An 18,616-nucleotide genomic window follows, 5' to 3' on the forward strand; every position below is an offset into this window, starting at 1 on the left:
CTTTTGTTAAAATAATATCGCTAGTTTCGTCGAAAACGTCTCTATATGATGTTAGCAGACTACGGAGGCTGGCAGCTTGTCTACTGAGTACGCCAGCGATGTCGTTTCTCGAGCCCATGCAGCCCGTCAGCTTGCCCGTGATCGGCTGCACTTGTCGCAAGCGCACCAAAAAGACCGCTATGACAGTCGCCACCAAAGCGTGCACTTCTCGCCGGGGTCTCTGGTACTTCTCTGGACACCAAACCGCCAAGTCGGCTTATCAGAGAAGCTACTATCGCACTACCATGGCCCCTACAAAGTGTTACGACAACTTAGTGACGTGAGCTACGAGATCGCACCCCTAAACAATGCCTCTTCGACCACCTCACTCCAGACAGACGTTGTACACGTTTCCAGACTCAAACCGTATCACCCTCCTCGTTCGTCGCCGCCGTACTAAGCGGCGTGACGGCGCTTCCGCCGCAGGGGAGTGATGTTACGGTGCATCATCGACAGGAGCAAGCGTGGCACTTTGCGAAGATGAAGAAGACGCCTGTGCGTTAGGCGCTTGCGCGAGAGGCAACTCGGACATCTTGTTCGGCTGCCGATTCTCGGTGGACGCTATCCTGTAAGCGTAGATCTCGCCCCGCCACAATATTTTTTTCTTCTATCCACCTAACGCCACCACCGTTATTTTAGCAACATCGGGAAAAAAAGAGCATGCATACACCTCTCACTAAAAACTGCAGTCTCCTCGGACTGTTAGGACTGCCGAGAGCCGGGCGACTCGCCAGTTTAATTAGGCATGGGCGACGCCACCAGTTCTGTTCCCTGCCGACGGAAGATGGGCGCACGAGTGTCATCGTGCCTTCACTTAGCTGTTCCATGGTTAAGCAACCGTGTCAGCACGACCACAGCAAACGTTAGAACGTTCGGTGGCATTAAGGTATTGGGACAGTCCGTCTATTTAGAGCAGATGCGCTTATCTTTATTCATTTTTTTTTTTCTTTTCATAAAGTACGCGCAACAGCTTTCGTGAGAGAATATGTGCCACCGCGTCTTCAAGTATGTTATTTGCCAACGTGTTCTTAGTCGAGACACGAGCTTCCGCACGCATGTGTTCTAATTAGTAGTCGTAAGTTGGTACTTCTTTCATGCATAAAGAATTACAGCGAGCATCACACAGTGTTCATCTTGCCCGTTTACACGGGCGCCGCCGTAGTCCTCTCTGGGCTGTTGTTAACATGCGTGACCCCGCGAAAATGCACTCCCGAGGCTGTGACGTCATCGGCTTTTGTGCCCCGTGTGACAGCCCAGAAAGGAGGGGGATCCTCTATTACGCTGAAAAAAAGAACGATGGTGCGACCACGGCCGCTGGATGAAAGAGCGCCTTTCAATCCAGCGGCTGTGGTACGACCCTGAGGGAAAGAGGCGTTTCCACCTCCTCCCACATACCTCGTCTCTTTCGCGTTCTCAGTGGTAGAGGGACACGGTGAGCGAGTGGTGGGGGAGGGGGTTTGTGGTAAACTCCTCCGCCCCTCTATATATATCCCTTATCTAACGGAGCACCTTACGCGCGTCTACGGACACCAGCATGATGCAGACGGAAGTAGACACCTCGGAAGACTGACGTACGAGTATTGGAGGACGCGCGGGGACGTTCGCGCACAACTCAAATAATAATAAAAAAATTGCGAGCAAGCGAGTTAGGGGATGGGTTGAAATACGCGCGCGGACGCGTCGCACATGTGGCTGCAGCGCACGCGCGTACTTCAGCTGCAAGAGAGACGCGCGCGCGCGTGGTCCCTATGTCCATTACTAAATGACAGGCTCGCTGGAATGCATTTCGTCAAAGTCCTGATTAGTTTAATTGCGTGACTCGGGCGACGTAGAGGGACCTGCTAGTGCGAACCGTACGGGAAGGAACTTTAGGCAAGCAAGAAAGAACGAGAGAAAAGGAAAGAGAGGAAGAAAGAAACTGATAAGCTAAAAAAAAAAAAAGAATGCCGTCGCCGTGCCAAGGCAAACGCACGACCTGCAAGCACAGCGAACAATTAAATCGGGAAAAGCGGAATTAAAAGTGCGCGAACAAAAATAAATAAATAAAAGAAAGAGACGATGGACTACTGATGCACACATTCACAGACTGTATTTGGTGAACCAGAAAGGAAAAAAACAAAACAAAACAAGACAGACGATATTAGGCGATAGTGCAGAAACAGTGTATAGGGTGCTTCACGAAGAATAGTAAAAAAAAAAAGAAATGAAAATGAGCAACATCCGTGGAGCACAGAAAGCACAGAAAGAAAGCGGCCATGAAAGGCCGCTCAAGGAGAGCGTTAAAGCGATCGAAACGACGTGGGTATAGCAGCCGTGTAGCGCAGCTAATCCGCGGGTCCCCCCGGGGAGACTTGGCTCTCGGATTACCGTAAATCCGGATTAAACAAGTGAACGTGTCGAAGAGTCGTCCCCGAGATTAAAAGCGAGGTGATGTGCACGGGCCGAAGACACGCGGACGATGAAGAGGCAGCGAAGGGAAAAAAAAAAAAAAGCGATGGAACGCGCGTACGCGGAACCTGAAGAAAAGCGCTTTTGGATTTCGCTCTCGGGGTTCGAACCCGTGTCCTCCGCTTTGTTTTTTAGCTTCAACCTTACACGGAGGACTTGCTTCTTTTTGCCATTATAGTTCACCTTGGCCAGTAGCCCGAGCGGGGATTATGAGCTTGCCTTGGATTGTTACTCACCGGAATTGGGGGGGGGGGGGGGGGGGACTTTGCACCGACTCTACAGGAGCGGAGGAGAACTTTCAGACAAGAATACAAATAAAAAAAGTAAATACACAATGAAACAGGAATTATTCGAGCACATGCCATAGCTCGGCGCACGTCCCCGGCGATTTACTTTACTTGTGTCTATCGCTCAGCGTATGACGAAAAAAAAAAAAGAATCGAAACGAACAGGCGCTATTCGGATGAGCGTTAGGACTTTGTCCCAAACACCCGTAATAGCAAGGGTCACGTATTTCTTTTCCTTTAATCTGCAAGATTAAGAGCTCTTGTATTCTTCGACAAAAATGGGCCTTTAAATGCACTGTCCACTCAATACTCCGCAGATACATATATACTCGGTGAAGTTCTTTTTCTTGAAAATGGCATTACCGGATCAACAGAACGTGCAGAACAACGTACAATTTTTTTTTGTTTCTGTATACTATAAACAAAGGTAACGCGACACTAGACGTCTTGCGTGCAGAGAAGCTTATATCGCGAAAGCTCTTCAACGGAGAGCGATGACGATCGTTACAGCGCCGGCCGGTACGCTTGGGTGCTTTTAGGCAGATTGAGCTGCTCTTGCGCAAAGTGGGAAGAATGTGTTTCCGAAAGTGTTGAGGTGTAACACATAAAAATGAAAATTAAAATATTAAGGGCGTTTTTTTGGCAATTATGTGGACACTTTTGTCTTTTATTCTGTCGCCCTTATGACCCATATATGTTTTATTTAAAACCCACAAAAATAATTTAAAAAATACTTTTTGAAGCGCGCGACCACTCATTCCGACCTGTGACCTCTCGCTTCTCAGTACGCGGCGTTAGACGACACGGCCACGGATCGCACCTCCTTCAGTGTGCTAAGGACAATTCATCGCTGGCGGTACGCAGAGCTCGGGGGCGTTTCGGTGTGTTCTTCATAACACCAGCGAGTTGGCGCGAATGGCACACTTTAAAGGTTGTCGTCTCGCTCGCTGCGATGCACGCGCTCCTCCTACATTTACTATCCATAATTTGCCCTACAGGGCGTGGTTGCCCCGTGCGCCCGCTTATATCGTAACGGGTGCGGTTTGCACGTCTTGTGCTTTCACCGCGAGAAAACTTTTAGCTGTTGTCCCAGAGCGCGAAGGTGCGTTCTGTAACTGTAATGGCCGCGTTTCGGCAAAGTTGTAACAACTGTGACAGTCAGTCCGCGCTCCACCTGTTTATACCGTTCCATTCGTTTCGTGCATCCTTCTTGTATGTTTAAGCAGCGCGTTGAGTTTTGAGCTGTAAACGTTGTTAGTTCGCGATCATGCAATGTATGTGTTCTCGTCGTGTGTTCTTTCCCCTTCGGCAGCGCGTGGGAGTACACGAATGAAAGAAGCACAGGAACGAAGAGTTGTTGCAGCTTCAATTTTATTTTGCTTTTGATTCATTTTCGAAACGGACTCGAAGTCGAGAACAGCGAAGGGGACTAAAGCCACGCCGCCCAGAAAAAAAAAAAGAAAGGAGAATGTGCACTTTTGACTCGATGCTCGCGAAATGTCGCAGCAAGGACGAACGGTGCGTCATCAGTTCACGGCAATCGTAAGAACACAAGAGGCGATGTCACCCCAACACAAGCCACCAAGTTTCCAAACAATAAGAGATACTACTTTTCTCTACTGCGCAAGGGACAAGGTCACCCTGCACACGGGAAACCACACACAATGAAAGCAATAAACGATTGACGCTGCTGATCGGGCACCTCCCATTTAAAAGAAGCCTACTGAAAGCTCTCGTAAAGCCCCAAGTCGGACCCTTCGAGTGGTGCCTTGCATTCGCAACATTGCATATAATTTGTGGACAATAAGTTATTTAAGCAGCTAACTAGGGCAATGAAATGGCACAGAGCAATACGGTGCACCACTGCAAGTAGTATTTACATTCACGGAAAAGGTCACTTGGCCGGAAGATTCAAGCAGTGCAAAAGAAGTAAAATATCTAAGTTCAAGCTTATTTTTCTTTTGTTTTACAGTTTAGTTTCATAATGTACCAAATAAAAGAGAAGAAAAAACACACCGTCATGACGGCGTGCATTTCAACACAGTTTTATTCCTACAATCCTGTTGCAGTCCTTGGGCAAAAAACTAAGCAAAATTAAGCAGTGCAATTCCGCCACTTTTTTTAATACACTACGGCAAACACCGCCTAGCACAGCATTTTGATTAAAACCTCTGCAAATGGAGGCGTAGTTGTTTGCAGCAACCTACCACGCTAGGTCAACTAGTGCTCATGTTTCTATGAACTTTGTACAAAATCGTATGGCCTTATGACTGGGCAGGAGGTGCTATGCACCCTGGTCGCACGAAACAGCTGCGCTGGCCTCAGAAGTGTTCAACGTTCAAGCTGCCACAAGGCCTCACAGTTCGGCAGCAGCTGTAGGTCTACGGTGCGCCAGATTCCTGGGACAAAGGCACCGCAAGGCATCGACGAATTCTACTTCGTTTGAAAGTTTGAGAGTCCTTCACACTTTTCGCATCCGTGTTGTAACAATCGCCTGCAAAAGTTGCATGCTGAACAGAGTCCATGTCTCGAACACAGCGGAGACAATGTCATGAAGACGGAACACAAAGATGCAGCCAGTGGCGACGTAGGTTCAAGCCCGAAAAACATCAGCGCAGATTTCTGCACATTGGCCTAACGTGTTCGCTCAATCTGGACTAACTTGACCCGGTGCTGTGTTTGCGTAAGTCAGCAGGGCCGACAATGTTCCAGTGGTCCACTTGACAATTACGGGGGGGGGGGGGGGGGAGAAAATGTCAGAAAAAAGGAGTCAACACAAAAGGCTTCAGAAAACACTAAAGTCTGAGGACATCTACGATCGGCCAACACTACGCTGTGCTATCATTCGGGCTGGGCGCTGTGCTATTATCCGAGCTGGGTGCTGCGCCATCCTGACTTGGGAGAACTTCCGGCTGGGGCTGCTGTTCTGGCGCAGGCGTCCCGTCATTTCGAGACACCGCGTCATCCGCTTCCCCCTTAAGGTCTTCACAGGATGAGGACGTTGACTCCTTGCGCTCCTTGGAAACTCTGTCACCCCCGTTAGTCAGCTTCGGCGAGTCCTCTGTTGTATCGCCGGACGTCTCGATCACCTCCGAGGCGGTGTCCGTGGTGGTTGTGCAGCCATTGGAAATGTCTTCTCCATTCCTTACGTTGGTGCCCTCCGACCCGGAGCCGTCGTTAGCCGACTGCTGTGCTTGTTGTAGTTGAGATTGCTGTTGCTGCTGCTGCTGAGACTGCTGTTGGTTCGGCGACTGCGACGCGGCAGCGGCACCCAGGGTTGCCGCGTTGAGCAGGTTGCCGATGTACACGGTCCGTATGAAGGCGACTCTGGGGGCGTCGCCGGACTGCTGGACGGCGATGCCGCCGTGGCCGTTCAATCGGACGGTCGTCGAGTGGAAAGGCCCACCGCGCTGGTTCAGCTGCGACGCGGCTGCGGTCGGCGGCGAGCCGCCACCTCCTCCCGCGGCGGTCGTCGACGACTCGGCGCCGGTCGCTTGGGTCGCGGCGTCCGCACGGCCGGCCTCGCCCTGCTCCAGGCCCGAGCGTTGAAGGATCGACGGGAGCTCGTAGTGGTGGAAGAAGTAGATCATAGAGTGCTGCGATGAAGATCGAAGAAAAAACAAACGAGTAAACATGCGCCGTCAGTGTCGCAGTAAATTTATTTCGGAAAAGCTAGGCAAGAAATAGACTGAGAAAGCAAAACTATACGCAGCATTCACCCGTAACGGGAAACAACGCGCTCGGAGTATGTCCGTTGGAAGGCGGCGCATTTACCTAAAAACGGCTACTGAGAAACCGAAACTATAGACGCCGTCAACCAGGGTAGACCGTTATATGCGCGAAGTTCCAAGAAGCGGCAACTATCGACAATCTTCAATCCAGGTCAGCAGAAAGCTCACGTGTAAGTGAGTAAGAAGACATAATTCACACAGCCGCTTCACTACACATACCAGGAAACCGAAACCATAGACACCATTGCGTAAGGCCGGCAGTTTCAAAGCATGTCAACCAGAAAGACACCACAAGAGGGTGGGAGAAACAAAACGGGGTTTGCGGGGAAAAGGGTCCCCGAAAAACAGCGAAGAGCGGTTGAACTATCGCAGTCTTGTTAAAATTCATAATTACGACATTTAAGACATTTGTTTGCCGGTAATTTCATTCACTGTGTCCTTTAGTTACTCTTAAGAGAGCAAATCTTTGGGCGAGTTTGTAGTCCATTATTATACTGACAACAGCACAACAAAGGTTGGGAAGCAACACAAACGGGCGCTTTACGTTGTGCGTTCAGCGCACGGCTGTTTCTCCCCACCTCTTGTTGCACTGTTGTCAGTATAATTTAGTTACTCTTGTCCCGCGTAATCTGACACCATCTTATACTTGCTAGTTCCAATGTCCTAATCTGGCATGCGATATTTAAATCTGACACCTCAACATGCAGTGCAGACTAGGTGTGAAAAGGGAGTACCTACTGTACAGGTATGGTTGAAATCAAATGGGAAGAGTTCTCGTACTTCTACAAGTTGGCCACGATGCACACATCTCCAGCAGACCAAGTCCCAGGCATTTGCTCTACACATTATGTTACCTGTCGAAATAAACTTTTCCCATTTGGCTAAACTCATACGTGTACATCAGTGACTCACTATAAACTTCTACTCCTAGTATGCACCACTTCTACTCCTAGTATTACAGTCTCGGCTGGTTTTTGTCGTTGCCGCCACCACCACCATCATGCACTGTGCATGTATACCTATCTCTATGTACGAAAACTCAAGAAAAAAAAAAGCCACCTGCGCTGGGCACCCACCTCGTCACCATGCGCACCCTTATATCCCCCGCGATCTTTGCCCCACGGACGGGAGCGGGGAGGTTAGGTGCCCGTGCTCGGGCGCTTATCTTTCGGTGGGGAGAATCGTGTGCCTTGGCCTTTCACCGGAACGATTGCGTTAGTTGCCTGGGCCACAAAGGTCACTTCGCTCGCTCGGCAGGCCCCGTTTGCGAAAAGAGCGCGCTTTTCATACACGGCGAAAGAACAACTGGGACACTCGTTAGTTTCAAGCGTTGACGTTCCATGCGTCGTTTTTGTCTAAAAAGCGCATTAAGCATCGAAATGCGAAGGTTTTTAGATTGCTCTCGTTTCGCACTGCACGTTTCGATCTGCTAGCCGTTCTCAGCGTTACATTCCAAGGTGTTGCTATCGCATTCAATGCTTCGTCCTTGCGGTGAAACTGGGACTTTTTATCAAGGCTTCCAAAAAGTGCCCCCCCCCCCCCCACCTCCTGAAAAAAATTTTTGGCTACGGGCTTGGTCTGTACTATGTGACTATAATGCGTTCCCAGCAGTCATTATACGTGGCCGATATAAGCAATGAATTCCGAAAAAATTCTTATAGTGCATCGCGTTCATAAAAGCACGGCTGTAATAAAAAAAAAACAACGAAAAACACCCCAGCAAAGCTGTCGGCAGCCAGACACAATTGGTAACAAGCCATTTCTAGCACGCCTATATACAACGCGAGGAACAAGAGCAAGTTTTCGCCCTCGATGACCAGATGACCCCAGACCTGTATGAAGAACCAGGAAGTCAGCAGGGCCAGTCCACTGTACTGTCCGTTGAAGCGGTAGTCGTAGGCGTAGAACGCAAAGTGGTACAGGTAGAAGAACCTGCGAAGAACAAGAAGGTTTCACAGTTTCGTCCCGATAGCACGCAGAGATGGCAACGTCAATGCATCAGGCAACTACACGGGGTAAACTTGGGCAGAGTACCAAACTATACCGCGCGGTCCTGTACTCCTGCGCATCTTTTCCCCAGCGCAAACTTTCTTCAAAACATACAGCTTCACTGCATTCAGCTGAACCCGGCCAACGGCGTTCAGCAGTGCGAATGGCATTCGAAAAAAGACAGTAAAGAATCTGGCTTGGACCAACGACATGTTTTATACAATGTTATAAACAGGGTTCGATTTGAATAACTCACCGACGATGGGGTTCTGTGTGACACGAGACATTTATTTACATCACTTGGAACTGAGTTAGGTAACTGGGCATCAATGGTCGTTCGTTGTTCGAAAAGTCACTGTGCCTGCTTTTTCGGCCACCGAGTTTCCCCGCCCCATCCGGTATAGCAACGGTCAGTCCGGTCCTGTTAATCATGCCGTTCGTCGAAACCTATCGGCAGCGGTCCAAATCGCCCAATTTTTCCCACGGAAAAGAAAGTGTCGCCGCGACGGTTAGGCAGAACGGAAACACACAGCGCTAAGGCTGGCCTTCAGAAGTACCAGTGACAAATACGGCTTGTGCGAATGACCTTTAGTGTACACAGCAGCACAGTGGTCAGCAAATGACTTTTAGTGCATACAGCGGCACAGCGGATGAGCTGCGCTAGTGAGGATGGCCTTCGAAAGCAATTTAACCAGTGAACGTTCTGGCGAATGGCCTTCGAAGGCCACCCGGGTGGGCTAGGACCTCCTGCATGCGTCACGCGCACTGCTGCGCCTGAACTCCGTTCGGCTCAAGCCATTTCCCCTAGCTTCTCGCAAACAGACCACTTACTTGTACGCAGCTTTCCTCCACAGTGAGAAGAAGTTGCGTACCTTACGTTTATCGCGCCTATACGGAGCAGCACGATAGTCTCAGAATTACGCTCCGGACTATTCCATTAGAGCTGTTTTTTTAGCCCACAGTAGGAGGCATCCGTTATAGTTGTTCAAGTTCCAAGATAACGGGTTCGTACTCTACTTTCCGTCTGGTCTGACGTTCAGGCAGCATTAGTGTGCTTGGAAAAGTTCAGTGTTTCAAAATCCACAGCTATTTGCAAAGAAGAACACCCGCAAACAATACAGGCACCCTGCGTTATCACTGTCGTAATATGAAACACAAAGAAAGAAAAAGAAAGAAAGAAACATGTGTACACCTCCCCACACTTCAAGCACGCACGAATTTTTCTTCTTTTTTTTTCGTTCTTGCCGCGTCTTTCGAAACACGCCCCTTTCAGAACAACGCGTAGCACCTGGTTCGCTGAACGCACAAAGAGTTCTTTCGCACGCTTCGCTTACGGAGAAAACAAGCCGCATCCGATGCCAAAGCCACAATGCAGGGCAAAAGCGAAGCTCAATTTCACGTCGAGTGCAAATGCAAAAAGACAATCCCGAAAAAATAATAATCAAAAAGCCAACCTGCACGGACGCGAGCGACGAGAGGCGCTGCGGGCGCGGGGTGTCATGATGAATGAATCAGTCTAATCGGACGACAACGACGACTACCGTCACCGCAATTATTTAGCGACGGGCATTCCCTGTACTGATGGCAAGGACAGAAACTGACAAATGAAAGAGAAGAGCGCTATGAAAGCCACGCCTGCAGTAGTGTGTCACAAAACCGACGCGGAACGCACCGCAGCAGGGAACTTCGTACCGCTGGAGACAACAAAGCTCACTGCTCCCGCCGCATGCCTTTTACGTCTGCATGGAGCGCCCCCTCTGTCCTCAAGCTGTGCAACCGTTCGCACATACCTCTTTCATTTTCCAAGCGCTGCATACGCCTAACGCTGCTATAGTCTCGGCTGCTTTATTTATGTTTTTCTTTTCTTTCTATCACTTTAGCTATTCTCCGTTCACCTGAGGGGGAGTTCATTTGTCAACAAGGAAGCATGGAAAAAACCTGGCTGATCCCTCTATATAGGAATCGGTATAACACGAAAGTTAAACGTGTTTTTTACAGAGGTAGTTGAGCGTTCAGTGTTGTCTCAGACACAGCAACAAATTGCAGTCACGTTACGAACGGCAAGCAGCTAGAAATTCGCAGCACACACCTCACGCAGAAAGCAACCAAGAAGTTAGCAGGACGAGCGCTGACTAACAACTGTCATCACAATTCTTCACGCGTAGTGTGTCGGCAGCGCACTCCTTCCCCAAACGCGGCCGCGGCAGCGTGCGAAGTGACCTTCGTTGTCTCCCGAATCACGAGTCTGATAAGCGCGCACGCAGGAGAGACCACGCTCCGCTCCGTGGGACCGTGGAGGCGGCGACCTTGAGGGCACGTCGAACGCGAGACCGTCGCGCCGTCTCTCGCCACTGATAACAAAAACGCGCTTAAGTTTCAAAGCTCTGAGAACTACTAAACGGTGTATGGTGCAATCTCCTAGTATACATTTTTCAACGGTCACTTCCATGACGGAAGTACGTCAGCGGAGCTGTGGTGGACCCTGGCATAAAACACTTTCATGCTAAAAAAAAGAAAGAAAGAGCGGGGACAACAACAGTCACCGCGGCGCGAGCACTATTTGTTCTCATCGTTCTGTTCGCGCAACGCCACGCAGACCAGCGCGCTTTCTGCTAAGGAAAGCGTGCCAATGCTACGCCTCCTAGAAATACAATGCCTGGAACGTCGCTCTCTTTTCGGTTGGGAGCCTCCTGCCATCACGCAATCTCGGAGGCCATGCCTCCTGCCTTGTGTTGCGACCAGCTGCCGCATGAGCACACTAGCCTCCGTACCGCTCAGTCACGTGACATCACGGCTGCTCGGAGGCAACTGTGAGAAGCATTGGTGCTCTCAGGAAGCGGCCGTTGGAGACGCTCGCCTTCGTACCGAAGGAGGAGGGTAAAATCAGAGGGCAGGGCAGCGCGTTCGTGGCTCACGTTCCAGGCATAATTTTTTTTAAGAGGCGTTGCTTCGGCACACTTCTTTGTATAAGACTCGTCTTCATTTCCGCGAGCGACGGCAACTTATTTCCCGTCGACAACGTGGCTGTACGCTTTCAAGACGTACGCCTCCGATGTTCATTTCCAATCGGCATGAAAATGAACTTCGCCAACTCGCGATTTGTCCAACTTTTTGTCAAGACGAGTAACAGTGCGATCCCACGCTGCACAGAAAGACGAATCACGTGGTGTCCAGCAGAAGTGTGTCGGGTAATCGTTAGTCCTGTAGCGGCTTGTGCATCCAGGCACACAAGTCGGCATTGAAGACGCACAAACATACACAAAACAAAACAGCACGCGAAATCGCTTAAGTCTTCGTGCTTACAACACGGAGCAACCGCTGCCAAACACACACACGATCCGGCGCACGTTGATGGACTGGCGCTGGAACCTGCTGCAACGGCAACGCCCCTTCCGGCCACAGCTTGCGGCGGCACCGCGCAACACCACCGAGTTTTCAAACAGATGAGGTTCTAAATATGTTGCCTTTAACAGTTGGCCATAGCGTACATTATTTGCTTGCCATTGTTATGATTCGTGTACTGTCCCACATTCTGCGGTTTTAGAAAATGAAGCGATGCAGTTGTAGGCCAGCTGCAAAAGCACAATCGAATCAATCAATCAATCAATCTATCTATCTATCTATCTATCTATCTATCTATCTATCTATCTATCTATCTATCTATCTATCTATCTATCTATCTATCTATCTATCTATCTATCTATCTATCTATCTATCTATCACGTGAGCACAATCTTAGCACGGGTGCGTAGAGAGCATATACACTTGCCTGAGCCAATGTCTCTTGGTGATGGCAGTGTGGCAGCAGATGGCGTCGTACTGGTCGGCGACCCACACGATCAGGATGATATAAAAGGCCGTCGTGGTGTCGTTGAAAAACTCGGACATAATGGTCTCCATGCCTGCACCAAGACACGTAGGAGCAAAAGGTAGGCGATATGAATACGCATAGTCTACACACTAGCTTCTTACTGTTTGCGCACGGCAGTGACGTTTAACATGGGCGCATAGATAAAGGGAAAAGGGAGGAGGGAGCGTCACGTAATTCCGATAGCGTCAGCAAGCCAACCTCTTCTGCCGTGCGCGGTGCCTCCTGGGTAGCATTAGGCCCCAGCAGCGGTCGCAAAAGACGCAACAAAAGCAGGCCGACCAATAGCTGCACTTGTCTACCACGTAATCACGGCCTATTTCTCGTATAAATTTTCCATAACTAGGTTTCAGGTTTTTTTTTTTTTTTTCGCGTGACGACCCCTTCACCATGCATGAGCGGCTCGGCGGTAAGGTTCGTAAAACAGCGCCGTCTTGGGCTTGCACGAAGATGATTTCACGGTTTTGTATGCACAGCGACGCCTTACTGGGAAAGTCATTGAACACCAAGCTAAACATCTGTGATAGCCATTCTGGCGCGTATACGGATCCCGCGTAGCATAAGATGGCTCTGTCACACCTTTTCACCAATTAAATGGCTTCACGAAAGGAGTGTACTGCCTCACGAATTTACCGCCGCGAAAATTTTCACAATCCGTCCAGTATACGGGTGAAGTTACGTAGATTTTGCGCATGCTAGTTGTTTTTTTCTCGTCTATCATGCTGGCGAAGGCACTGGAAGATAAGCAGGGCGAGATGGCGCGGGCGGGGGGGGGGGGGGGGGGCGTTACGTCACACGCACACGACCTTGAGCAGCTTTACCGTTTTTTTCTCTTTGTACGCACGGCTAACCTTCAGTGAGATCACGAGCGCGGGCACGTGGCGCCCTCCCGTGGCGAGCGAAGTGACTGCGAAGCTTACGATGCTCAATTCAGCCGATGGGCGTGAATTAGGGTGTATGGCGCGATCGTTCGCGTATGGGTCATCATTTGCGGAGAGAAAAGGGAGCGACTTCTAGTTCACTTGGATATTTTATTGCCACATTCTGGGCCGCGCGCTTCGCTACAACGTTTGGCTCGCGTGTTCTCGGGAGCCCCAAATACCGATCTGCCGCGTTTTCTGACCATGGTGAAGAATCGTTACGAGGTCCCTTTAACAAAACACACATAGAAGGGCAAGAGTGGGGGCTAGTTGGTTGAACATTGTTGAGACTCACACCGCGCTGGAATTAAACACACAAATAAAAGACACACTGAAGCACAGGTAGGACACACACGAGCGCGAACTAACAACTGTTTATTCGATGGAAATGTGACACACACATATATAGGTTGAAAGGAGAGAAAAAGAAGATAAAAAGAAAGAGCGTTCGTGTGTGTCCTACCTGTGCTTCAGTGTGTCTTTTATTTGTGTGTTTAATTCCAGCGCGGTGTGAGTCTCAACAAAACACACATGGGCGCCCCACATTGGACTGTTAAACGAATGTTTTATTTTTGCACACGTCGACGTGAATTTATGACGTACTGAAACGTCAAATGCAACCAACAACATTTTTCTTTATGCCCATGAATCTACCGTAACGCACTGCCAAGTTTATGAAGACACAATACATCAAGGCTACAACTTAGTACAAGCGGCCATAAAGACGTGCGCAGTGTTCAATATTCGGGGGGGGGGGGGGAAGGTGAAGGTTTATCGCAGTGCCCTTCTCCGTATTAAGTCAAAGTAGGACAGACTTAGTTCCAGCCCCTACTAAATAAGTGGAATACCCCGCCCTCCTCCCGGTCGCGCACCTATCATGACAGCACCAAGAGCTATCCGAAAAATAGTCTTAACTGCTCTAGATGGCTGCAAATAATACTCCTCCATAATATAGTCTTACGTTTAAGATCCAGGCAGGGTGGGGAGCCTGAGCGTATAGGCGACCCACGGCAAGCAGGGCACAGAGTGATCGCGCAAGCAAAGAGAGAGAGGAAAAGAAAGCCACGAGATGACGGCAGCCCGCCCATGACCCCCGGGTTCGGGAATCATATTGGCGGATATATCGAGAGACCACCGAGAGTCAAACAAGGCGGAACACTGAACGCCCGAGCAAACAGGGCGTGCAACTACACACCGCCCAGCGGAGGCGAAAGGTGGACCCCGCGGGGCATTCAAGCTCCGAAATGGTGCCGAGAAGAGGAGAAGCAGGACAACGGGAAAACTCGAACAAGCGATAAACTAAAGCTGGCTAACAAATCCAGACAGCGAGCCAAGCCAAGCCTCGGAGCGTCAGGTGCGCGAGCGTGCCTTCGCGCTGTCGTTACGCGCAGGTATTGGAAGGACGGTGAGACAGACAAAGGAGAGAACGACAGCTGTCAATTCCGACTCCGTGAGGGTCTTCGAAAGTCTCCAATATCCGGCGTGTTTCGTATACGCGGATCAAAACAAGGATACGGGTCGTGCGCGTGGAGGCAATAAGGTTACGTCAGAACGAACAACGCGGAACGTCAGCACCCGCGGGCGCGAAGGAAGGTTTTTAGAAGCTTTGAAATTACGAAGAAAAAAAAACTAAACAAAAGATAAGAAGACAACGCAGAGGTTACAGGGTATTGCGTATAAACAAGGAATGAGAACGAAAGCATGCACATGCATACAGTCAAAGTTTGTGCGCAGGCGCGTTAAAACGGGCCACTCCGATTGGCTCCGGCATATATCATTCCGTTAGGAAAGCCAATTGCATCCAAGACGGAACTATAGCCGGACACCAGCGAGTCGCGAATACGAGATCATCGACATGACGACGATGCAGGCGGCGGATGGCGGCTTACAGTTCGACTACGCTGCACGGGCAAAACGTTATGCGGATTTCGACGCAAAAGCGTCAACGAAATCTGACAGCCCCACTTTGTAACAGTTCTCGCTCTTTTTTTTTTTTTTTTGACCTTTTTCTTACACTCAGAAAGTTACGCAACGACTGACGTTAACGCTCTGCTTTGCGTGCTGGCGCGTTCTCACATGGCTGGGGCTTCAGCGAGTGCCAATGCTGTGGAACGCACAGAGAAAATAGAGAGTTTTAGTACTGCGTACGCTGCGTACGTGGCGGCGTTGCGTACGTAAGGACGCCACGTTCTGCGTAGTGCGCATGCGCAGACCGCAACGCGCACGTATCGCGTTACGTACGCAGCTGCTACGTACGCACGCATGAGATGCGTGCGTGCGTGCGTATGAGCTGATCGCGCCGCTCTCGAACAAGTTCGCGACAGCGCGAGACTTCGTTTTGCAAAATGGCGGCATCGAAGGCAAGCACCGACCGGCTCTGTGGCTTAAAATATGGCCATAATCTGGCTATAACACTTGGATTGGCTCACAATGGCTGCCAACAACACGTGCTTCTATTTTGACCTACCAGATGACGCAACACGCCTCACGCTCGTTACGTACGCGGGTACTACGGCGTACTAAAAGCCGATTAGTGGCAAACGACGCCACGTAACGCAAGGCGCTTGCGTGATGCGTACGTAGCACCATTCCGCAGTACTAAAACTCTCTATTGGGTCTGAATCTGAATCACGCTTGGATAAAGCGGCCGAGCGCACGGCAAACGCCGCTGCCGTCCTCAGCTGCAGTCTCACATTAGCTACAAGCTTCCGTTGATGGTTTACTTACAACGATGGGCCTTGGCATGATGCAAGATTATGTTTCGCATCAGCGATTCAAACAATCATCGTTTCTTTTTTCTTTCTGCTCTGGAGGTGCCCCTCTTTACAAGAAAAAAAAAGAAGAATTTCCAGAAAATTCCTTTCATTTAATGCTCACGAGCCCGGTTCTCATACAACAACTCAAGGCTGTCCAGAAGGTCCACGATGCGGCGGTGAGGCTGCGCCTCCCCGTCCCTACGTGGGATTGATTGATTGATATGTGGGGTTTAACGTCCCAAAACCACTATATGATTATGAGAGACGCCGTAGTGGAGGGCTCCGGAAATTTAGACCACCTGGGGTTCTTTAACGTGCACCCAAATCTGAGCACACGGGCCTACAACATTTCCGCCTCCATCGGAAATGCAGCCGCCGCAGCCGGGATTCGAACCCGCGCCCTGCGGGTCAGCAGCCGAGTACCTTAGCCACTAGACCACCGCGGCGGGGCGTCCCTACGTGGGAGCGGCCCGCGATGCTATACCCCTATATAAAACGGGGGTGAAATCCTTCAGGACCCCAATAAAAGTTTTTCATCCATTCATACATTTGCGTGGAATGTCGACTGAACCGGTAATCATTTAGAAGTGCACAAAAAAAAACAATGAACCAGTAAGCGTGAAGATTCACAATTCAGAAAATTGCAGTTACCCTAAATTATTGCACAACGCTGTCACAATCACAGCACAATATACCACGGCCGGCAGAGGCAGAAACATTTACTAACCGACCACCTATGTCAGGAGTAACCTCTACCAACCCCGACACGATAAATAATAACAATATATGTTTGCTAACTCTCAAATATTCCCAGAGAAGAAAACTTGAGAGGAAAATTGGCCGCGTATCTGCGTGATTAACTGCAAATGTCGCCGAAAGACGTTAGTCTTCTGTTAGCCGTACTACACGAGTCCTGGTTTCATCCACGTGAGATATGAACGCCATCTGGCAGTAGAGACGGGATACATGAGCTTCTGCAGAACCCAGGACCACTGCTACGTAACAGCACGATATCGTCTGCAGGGTGCTTCTTTTTTTTTCTTTCTTGAATAGCGTCACATTTTTGGTGCAGCCTAAGAAACACTAGGGTATTTAGAATTTGTTTATTGCAGTAAAGGAACACACCACCTAGTACTTACGTATTAATGTTGCGTCTCATATATGCGTAATATTTGCTTTCTGGTCGACAACGTTCACAAGTATGAACGCAGACACCAGTTCAAGATGGCTGGGCGTTCAGCATAGTGCTTAGACTTTGGCGGCGGGTGGCTGAATCGTGTGACGGAGAGTGAGAGAGAAAGACAGACCAAAATTCCCGCGTTAAAGTACCTCAAGAAAGAATATTGTCTTAGAAAGTAGCGTGCCAAGGAGGTAGAGTAAATGCTGCACCTACTACTTTTTATTATTATTTTTACCAATAACGACAAAAACCATTCTAGAATGTCGTCCTGAGAAGTGGTCGCGGGTGATGGCGACGAAGGCAGTGCCCAGCTTCTTGAAGACTACAGACTTACACCGACGGTTATAGACCAATGCATGGCGTTATCACAACTGTGAGGTGTAAATTTGTGCCCTCTCTCCTCCATATTTCTCCATCTTTAACACTCCCTGGCCCTCTTCGCCAGTGTAGGACAGCATACCGGCCCTTCTAGACTGATTGAAGGGGCACCGACACAAAAACTTTCGCCTTGCGTTTTCCTGCTGTTACGTGTTGCTGGGTGCCTGTTGGTCAAAACACGTCACATCGTTTGCTGCAGCACGGAACAGATAACTAATGACAGGCCACTCGCAATCGAACAGTTTCTTCTTCGGTTTGAGAGAGCTCCAAAAACGAAAAGCCACTGGGTGCTACCGTCGCCACCTAGTGTGTGCTGCTTTCGACCACGTCAGCACACGAAACTGTGACACACTTCCGCCCGGTCCACATCAAGAAATTACTTTCGTAATTACTGCCGTGTCTCCAAACACAAAACTTTCAAAGCGTGCGCCAAGGCGACGCACTCGCGCGACCAGCCGCCGAAAAGTATAGACTGTGGAAACAAACGCGGTAAAAAAAAATATGGCGGCTATGACGTAATCATTATCTGTTTCATTAACCGTAGCATAGTGACGAGGGAAGTAAGGGGAGCCCAAAAGATACATTTCGAGGGTGTCAATGACACGACGGAGTCGAGCGCTCACCCAAACTTCTAAATGAGTTTAAAATACCTTCCTAGTTATATTTCGATGTTGACATTTTTGCACATGATAGACGAATGTTCACGGGAATCGACGCCGCAGGCTATCTAGGCCGCGTGATTTTGTGTCACTATCCCTTCGACACCCCTGCCTTTGCATTCCCTCCTGTTTCTTTCTCTCTACTAGCATTTTTTTACTGCCTTTCGACTTTTTGTTTTAAAGTTGAGTTTATGTTTCGTGTTTGGTATACGGCGGAGGTCTCTGCATATTTTAACAACAAAACAGAAAGAAAGAGAGAGAGAGAGACAGAAACGGTGGCCGACAGACCACTTCACACAAGAGTGATCGAGACTATTTTTTTTTCTTGTCGTGTACTATACACATCCCTAACAAATTAGGA

General features: G+C 49.5%; 1 protein-coding gene across 7 annotated transcripts in view; it reads right to left on the reverse strand.

The window, feature by feature from the left end:
* Window positions 1-4,128: 4,128 nt before the first annotated feature.
* The window catches only part of LOC119181726 (membralin), a 225,328-nt gene continuing 210,840 nt past the window's right edge, over window positions 4,129-18,616 (reverse strand). For all 7 annotated transcript variants that reach the window (XM_075875606.1, XM_075875605.1, XM_075875603.1 and 4 more), the window contains 3 exons: window positions 12,264-12,396; window positions 8,338-8,437; window positions 4,129-6,370 (listed from right to left, as the gene is read on the reverse strand). In XM_075875606.1, the coding sequence (XP_075731721.1) occupies window positions 5,603-6,370; window positions 8,338-8,437; window positions 12,264-12,396 (1,001 nt within the window). In that variant the 3' untranslated portion in view covers window positions 4,129-5,602. The remainder of the gene's footprint in view (window positions 6,371-8,337; window positions 8,438-12,263; window positions 12,397-18,616) is intronic.

This window comes from Rhipicephalus microplus, chromosome 10 (genome assembly GCF_043290135.1).
Source record: "Rhipicephalus microplus isolate Deutch F79 chromosome 10, USDA_Rmic, whole genome shotgun sequence".
NCBI lineage: Eukaryota > Metazoa > Arthropoda > Arachnida > Ixodida > Ixodidae > Rhipicephalus > Rhipicephalus microplus.